Source organism: Rattus norvegicus, chromosome 5 (assembly GCF_021556685.1).
Source record: "Rattus norvegicus strain SHRSP/BbbUtx chromosome 5, alternate assembly SHRSP_T2T, whole genome shotgun sequence".
NCBI classification, from domain to species: domain Eukaryota; kingdom Metazoa; phylum Chordata; class Mammalia; order Rodentia; family Muridae; genus Rattus; species Rattus norvegicus.
The window spans coordinates 80,208,431-80,216,518 of record NC_141538.1 but is presented as its reverse complement, the minus strand read 5'-3'; the positions used below and the strand labels follow the sequence as shown (position 1 = coordinate 80,216,518).

The 8,088-nt window shown below is 44.0% G+C and overlaps 1 protein-coding gene across 1 annotated transcript; it reads left to right on the top strand.

Annotated features, from left to right (window-relative positions):
- Positions 1 to 284: 284 nt before the first annotated feature.
- Mup4-ps6 (major urinary protein 4, pseudogene 6) lies at positions 285 to 7,468 on the top strand. Its single transcript, XM_087551796.1, is given in 7 exon segments — positions 285 to 459; positions 768 to 901; positions 1,132 to 1,205; positions 1,881 to 1,991; positions 2,338 to 2,439; positions 5,602 to 5,730; positions 7,434 to 7,468. Coding segments are annotated over 7 exon segments (684 nt in total). The 5' UTR covers positions 285 to 360.
- The last annotated feature ends 620 nt before the right edge of the window (positions 7,469 to 8,088 follow it).

Here is an 8,088-nt window from a genome sequence, read left to right as displayed (position 1 = left end):
TCCATAACTGGCTTTCTGATTCCAAGTCAGATCCAAAGTTGCATCTGGTTCCAGGTGGCCCTCTAGAACTTCCACTGTTTTTCTTGGGAATATGCTTTGTGAAATGTATGAGTGATAAAATCAATGCATAAGATTCCACATTGCCATGTTTGAAAAGGGCATGAATAATCCGTGGCTTCACATCGATACATGAGAAAACATTCCACAGATCATGAGGGAAGGAGGCCCATATGAGAAGGGAAAAAAAAAGCACTGGAACCCAGAAAGCATAGAAAGATGAGCAAAGTGCTGGAGGTGGAGTGTGGGCACCATCAGCAGAGAGATTGTCCGAACAGAGAGGCAATTCTATTCCCTACCAACATGAAGCTGTTGCTGTTGGTGCTGTGTCTGGGCCTGACCCTGGTCTGTGGCCATGCAGAAGGAGCTAGTTCCGCAAGAGGGAATCTCAATGTGGACAAGGTAGGCTCAGTGAATAGTAACTTCTGACTCAGAGAGTGCTTTGGAGAACTCTTGAAGCCAAGCGGGTCCTCTGAGGGGATGGTTACAGTGGCCTGTTCTATTAGACAAACGAATGGCTTCAGACATTGAAGTAAGATCAGTTGTATGCTATTCAGATCTAACAATGTTTGGGGACCTCTGCTCTCACTGAGAGGCAGGGGCAGAATGTTAGATATTGTGACAACTCTATCAAGCCAAACTCAAGAAGAAACATGTCCATGCGGTATCCCTGCCCCCTTCTCCCTTAAGCATTTTGCAGTCCATTACAGCTCAATGGGGATTGGTTTTCTATTGTCCTGGCCTCTAACAAAAGAGAAAAGATAGAAGAGAATGGCAGCATGTGAGTTTTTATGCACCACATCGATGTCTTGGAGAATTCCTTAGGCTTCAAGTTCTATATTAAGTAAGTGAGGCATCTGCCATTAGCTGAGGAAGAAGAAATAAGCGCAAATTCGTGATTACTAAAGTATTGGACAGAAACGAAATAACCTTTGAAAAAACAGCCATTTTCTAATTTTGCAAAAATATTCAAAAGTTAAATAGAATCAGAAAATGGAGATATCTACAGAGTAGAGGGTGAAGAAGCCAGCCAGATCAAAAATCCCCTAAGCACCAGCTTGCTCTGTTTTACAGGGAAAATGGAGTGTGCACAGAATTTTCTTTGGTTGCCTACAAAACGGCAAAGAATGGCGAATATTTTGTTGAGTGTAAGTATATAGAATGTCTATATATCTATCCACAAGGAATTTAGTAAACCCTACCACCTTTATCGTGTGTGTGTGTGTGTGTGTGTGTGTGTGTGTGTGTGTGTGTGTGTGTGTGTTTTTCTGGGTATTGAACTCAGGAACTTGCACCTCCCAGTCAAATTTTCTACTAGCAAACTCACCACAACCCTTTGTAGAATCTCAAGCACTTCCTGACATGGTTGATTTAGCCAGGGACATGGGGTCCATCTAATAGCTAGCACCCTGTGGCAGGCAAGGGGGATAAGTATGGTGAGGTGGAATCTGATACTGCCCAGTAGCTAGCACCGATGCACATTGCTCAGGATGTAGCCATGTGAGACAGCAGAATTATGAAAGACAGATGTGTCGCTTGAAGGTGCTGAGGGAGGCCAGTGAACCTCAGAGAGGATGAGAGAGAGAGTGAGTCGCTGCTGTGGCTAAGTGTTCTCTAGTGGGCGTCGTCCCAGGGCCCCTTCCTTAGAAGTTACTTCATTAAGTCCAGAAAGCTACAGATGGGAAGCAGCAGACATCCCCGCCCCCATCTCTTCCAGGATATGTATTTTAATGATTTTTATGTTTGGGGTAGAACAGGTAAAGGGTTTACATAATTTCTTGCAGACCAGAGAATTTCTGAGCTGTGTCCCATTTCCTCCACAGATGATGGAGGGAATACATTTAATATACTTAAGACAGACTATGACAATTATGTCATGTTTCATCTCCTTAATGTCAACAACAGGGAAACCTTCCAGCTGATGGACCTCTATAGTAAAGTATTTCCACATGGACACTGATCTTGTGGTGGGAAAAGAGGAAGGAAACTCTAGCTTTAGTATGGTCTTCCCGGCTTGGTCTGCCTCTTACTCACTTCCTGAAGATCGACAATGTTCACCTGTACCCTGCCTCAAGCACAGTGATGGGCACACTCTGAAATCACTCCTTGTGCCAGAAGGCCATTCCTTGGATGCCACATTCAGGATAGATTGGACCCACACCTGTCAACCATGTCACCAGCCATTTTCTCATCCTTATGGGGGAGCCCCTGTCCGCTCACTTAGTTCTGTGGTCAATGCCTAGGACACAGCTGCTATACTCACTGCAGCTCTTTTCACAGGTAGAACAAAGGATCTGAGTTCAGACATCAAGGAAAAGTTTGCAAAACTATGCGAGGCGCATGTAATCACTAGGGACAATATCATTGACCTAACCAAGACTGGTAAGTCAGGATTCACTTATTTTTCTCGTTCTGAATATTATATCATAGAAGAAATGAACCTGGGGGATTGGCAATCAGGCATTTGTTGAAAGCTGGAGAGGCACCTCATTTCCTCATCGGAGAATAAAGTGGACCTAGTACCTGAACAAGTTCTTTTTCTCACCCTGCAGATCACTGTCTCCAGGCCTGAGGTTGAAGAAAGGCCTGAGCCTCCAGGTGGGCAATCTCCAGTGAGAGCAAGGAGGGGGTGGGCATGGACCAGGCGCTTCCAAAAGCATTAGTATTGTGCCTCCAAATTATTATAAGAATAATTTGATAAGGAGTCTTTGAGGAGAACTTGAAAAATGGCTTTGAATTATGTGGATTTGTGATTATCTGGTCCTATTTTGAGCTCTAAAGTAAAGTGACACAAGCACTTAGGCAAGAAAACAAGGGAGTGAGTTTTCCATAGTTGCTGGATGGTTGTGTAAAAAGGGCTCAGCGATGTGTTAAGTGTCATTAAGAGTTAAAGTTTGAAACAGAGAGTAGCAGGATGTGAGTATGACTGGTCTTCAGAGTCTGTGGTCCCACTGCATGCCACTCTGGACAATAAGATCTTCATCTGAACTCCATACAACCTTGGCTTCTTACCTGGAAGTGGAGTTGCATGTTCTCCACTTTTCCTCCAGTCTGGAGAGCAGACTCCTTTGACCCCTCTTTCCCATTTCCCAAGACTTCACTCAGATAATGTAGGAAAGTCTTTAAAAGTGGCCAAGGCTTTCACCATTATTCCTCAAGGCAATGCCCATTCTTCAGAGCTTCTTATGCCAAAGGTTGTGGAAACAAGCCTCAGACCTTTTGTTACTTCATTTTTCATAGGCCTTCCATAAGGAAAGAGTCATTTATTCTATGCCTTTAATCCCTATTTTCTGGCAAATAATGTTGATTAGATTGCAGGGAAAGATCTATTTCTTCATCCTTCGTTCTATACAATAGAGTGCCTCTCTATCCAGAAGTCAATCCAAGAAGTGCTTAATGGGTTCCTGTATTCTTTCTTCCTGTATTACTCAGTGCTGAGTAGAGACTTCAGGACTCCAGCATCACCATTTCCTGTCCATGGAGTATCCTGAGACAAATTCTGCGATCTGATTTCCATCCTGTCTCACAGAAAAGTGGAATCCTCATCACTCCAGCATCTTCCCTAATTACCCAGGATAACACATAGAGAATTAAAAGCTTTCTTAAATTTCTCTTTGCCCCACCCATGATCATTCTGCACAAATTTCTTGCTCTTGCAGTTCAATAAATGATTACCCTTGCACTTAAATGTATGTCTATGTGTCCAGAGGGCTAACCCATGAGAGAATGAGGCGACCTCCTGAGTCCTGTACCCAAGATCCTTCCTCATGTCCCAGAATCTTAGCTGAGTCTCAGGATTTCACCACCTCTAGAGCAGTCCAAGACCTGATGAATGCTCTCTAGGGCTCCTGCCTTAGAGGCTTTATAAGGACAATAGAGGCATGAGACTTGCTGCACGATTCTTCCATCCATAGACTATGATTTCCAGTAGATCGAGGAGAGACACATCTTTCTAAGGCTATGGCTGCTCAACATGGTTCAGGACATGCCAGGGGTCGGGGGAGGTCTGGTCATTAGAGGCCCAATGGATAAAGACAAAAGTTTGCCCAGCACCCCATAGCATCCTCTGGCCCATAGATCTAGAGATTAAATTTGGTTCAAGCTCAGGATCCTGAATCAAGTTCTTGCTGTGGTTTGCTACAGTATGGCAAAACGCTGCTGAGAGAGCCAACCAATTTTGCTGAAATCTCTCTCTGTCTCTCTGTCTCCGCCACGCCTGCCACAGTCCATATCCTTCTCTAACTAAAGCCTCCTCAGTGACTTCAGCCGCATCCGTGCACCACTGTGCCTGGCTTTTCACTTTCAGTCTTGGCAAAAATTTAAGAGACAAAAAAACAAATTGTTCACAACTAAGCTATCCTTGAGAATACTTACAAAATTAGGTAACAGTTCCAGTCCAGGACTCTGTGGAAGATAGAAAATGGCCTGATAATGGTGCCATAAGCCAAGGGACCTCAACCCAGAGAAAGGTCCAGACAAACTCACTAGTCCCAGGTCAACATGGCAGCTGGAGTTCACCTAAAGCCTTCCCCCTTTGATACCAAACACTTTGTGGAAATGAGATGTGAAATAGTAGAAATATTCAAATCCAAGGAAGAAATTCTAAACACCAGAGACAGAGCCAATCCCTTTGTAAAGAAGAAGAGAGGGAAGAGGTGAGTGTTGATATGGTCGAACTATCCAATTCACTGTGGACTGAATAAGAATGATAGGAGTCAGTAACGTTCATGGATGTGTCTGTGGCTTCTCCTCAGAAAGAATGGGAGCAGCTGGATCCTGGGTAGAGAAACGTGTACAAGGATACAAAGCTATAGAACTGTAGAAATCCAGCCTCAATGGGTAAGGACAGTTCCCCACCACCCAGAACATGTTCCCTGCGATCCCTTCTTCCTCAAGTCCTTCATGTTTCCCTTTGATGTTTTCTTGTTTTGTTTTATTTTGGTGGTGGTCGTGGTGGTGGTGGTGGTAGTGTCGTTGTTGGTGGTGGTTGGTCAGGAATTTTTGATCCGTTTTTAATACTTTTAGTGTTTTGAATCTCGGCCCATGCCTGGACAGAAAATGCAAAGACACCATGGTTTCACATGGCGAGGTTTAAGGAGAGAAGAGTAGAAGAAGGGAGGAAAGGTGGCCCAGTCTTGGGCACATGAGAGTGTTGGGGCAAGAACAGAGAAGAACAAAGAGCAAGAGAGGAAAGAAAGGGTATGAGGGAATAAGAGGTGGGGAGGGGGAAGCAGCTCCTTTTATATTGTCAGGAACTATATGTGGCTGTTGCTAGGCAACTGTGGGGCAGAACATACCTGGCTGCTGCCAAGTAGCTGTGGGGTGGAATTTAGACAGAATAGCAACAAGTGCTAGGAATGATGCTTGTAACATTGCCTCCAAAAGGGATGGTATGCTTAGCTGAGGTTCATAGGCATCCTTATTTTGAAACATCAGAAGACATATATGTTCATTAGCCTTGAAAGACCCTGGAGTAATGAATTTAGGGCTTGATTTCTGAAATGGTTGGTCCAAACCTCAGTGTCAACCATTTCTTATGAATAGGAAATCAAGATCCCAAACAAGGCCTAGTCTCTAAGTTGTATGGAAAAGAAGAGCGGTGGTCTTCAGGGAGGGTGAATAAGAACAGCCGAAGTAGTGTGCACAGACTCAAGAAAACAGGAACCAGTGCAAGTAAGTCTTTAGTTTCTTCGTGGTAAGTTTGGAATTCGTCAAAGAGTAATTTCAAAAATTTCAATAGGGCTCAGGATACAGCTCAGAATAGAGAGTGATTTCTCACAAGGACCTAGATTTAATCCCCAATATGAAAAAATATTTTTTTCTTAAAAGTCCCGGTTTTTGTCTCTTAAACAGGAACTAGTAGAAAAACCACCAGAATCTCCCAGGAGAAAAGGAATTCACAGTACAGATGTTTTCTTACCTTGGAGATTCTAATATCACCTTCTCTTGTAAACCTGTCCACATAAGCAGCTCACAACAAGCTTTTATTTCATGGAGAAGAAAAGAATGGGTGAATGGGACCACTTAATTACTCCTTAAATCACTGCTTGGATGTGGCTCACTTAGCTCACTTTCAAATGGTCAGAGCTAGCCGCCTGGCTCAGGGGTAGGCATGCATAATCTCTTTATAGAGGAGGTGCAGCAATTCCAAATGCCATGCTACAGGGTAGCCCAAGAGGCATGGTCTTCCATAAGGGGCAAGAGTATAGCCAGTCACCATTCTGACAGTGGTAGGGAGAAAGCTGAAATCCAGGGCTCAGTAGCCTGAAGTCACCTCCCTCACCTAGCCCCTTCCCTACTGTATACCTATCACTTAGCCTCCAGAAGACTCTTCAACATTCAATCTCATTCCTCTTCACGATATTTAAAAAAGAATCCTCAATTTTCCCTTTCCTCTCCCTGCACACCAGTTCCCTAATTTTCATATTTTCTTGTAACAATTTTAGACATTCTTACATCGGACTCTTTTCTGCATCTCTGGAGATGGTGGACACTCCTAATATTTTGTTTCCTTCCATTAACGACAAAACTCCTCATACCCATGCTCTGTAAGTGTCCATCCGTCCTTAATCCCTGGGATGATTTGAATGAGATATCCCCCATAGTCTCAGGCACTTGAGTCATCACCCAGTTGGTGGGTGTTTTCATTAGGGCCGGCCCAACTGTGTGTTTGCCACACACAGAGGTATGGCCTGTTTCCTACTTACAGCTCAAGATGTGACTTTCAGCTTCCTGCTCTGTGACGGTCCCTTGCTGCCATGCCTCCCTGTCATGACTGTAGAGAGTGAGATGTATCTCTCTGAAACCATCTACCCCCTGTTGACACGGTCATGGCGTATTATCACAGCAATATGAACGTAACTAATCCAATCACTCTCTAGTCAACCTTCTTGCCCTCTAGTGCCCTTGTTATTGGCTGTCAACCTTAAGTTCTTGCTGTGTCTTTAAATGGATGAGTTACAAGCTACCTTACTTTGCTGATGGTCCCTTAAAGTCAGGTGTCCTGGTCTTCTAGTCCTCTATTGCATCTTTCCAAAAGATCTCCCAGTATGCAAATACAAGCTAATTTTTCTGGTCTGGCAGCTTCTAGGTGGACATCTCTGACATCTTTGTCATACCTTCTTATTGGAGTGGCATGTAGGAAATTCAGCTATGGAAAGTCTCATTCTTATTAGTTCTTAACCCTCCCTGCTTTTGTCTTGTGTTCTATGATCCTCTTGTCAAGTCCCATTTGTTGGATTCTCTTAGTTGTCACTGACAGTACACGAATCCGGCCTGTCTTATCTCTAAGTCTAGTACTTAGGAGGGTTAACGAGTCCACGTTCCCTGATTCGCAGTACAGATGTGTCACTCATAAGCATTACCTGCACTTGCAGGTCCCAGTGAGCCCATGCTCCAGTTTCTGAAGTGACATTTGGTTTCTCTTAAAATTCAGGGTCCAGTTGCTGTCTCAAATTAAGAAAATTATTTTCCTGAGAAGGGGGATACACACACCTCTGATCTTGGCACTCAGGAGGTATAGGCAGACAGATCTATGTGAGTTTGAGGCCACCCTGGTCTACAGAGTGAGTTCCAGGACAGCCAAGGCTATACAAAGAAACCCTGACTTGAAAAACAAGAAAAAAACAAGAAAGGAAGATAAAATGATTTCAACCTTCATCAATTATTAGTGCCCTGGTATGATCTTGTCGCGTAGTAGGACTGTGATTCATAAAACCTTCATAGTGAAGTTGTCTTTTCATACTTTCTGTCTTTTGGGGGAGTGGATACCCATTGTGACAGCTCCATCCATCCCTGTAGGAAGTTGGTTATGGAGCTAGAGAGATGGCTCAGTTTGTAATGTACTGGCCTCATGAGCATGACCCTGAGTTCAGCTGTTCAACCTCCATGTAAGAAGCTGTGCCTGGAGGTGCACACCTGTAATCTGGCACAAAGGCGGTGGAGACTGGAGCTGGGACTTGTTGGCCAGCGTGTCTAGCCAACTGGTGAGCTGTTTGGTGAGAAACCTTGTTGCAAACCTAAGATGAAGAA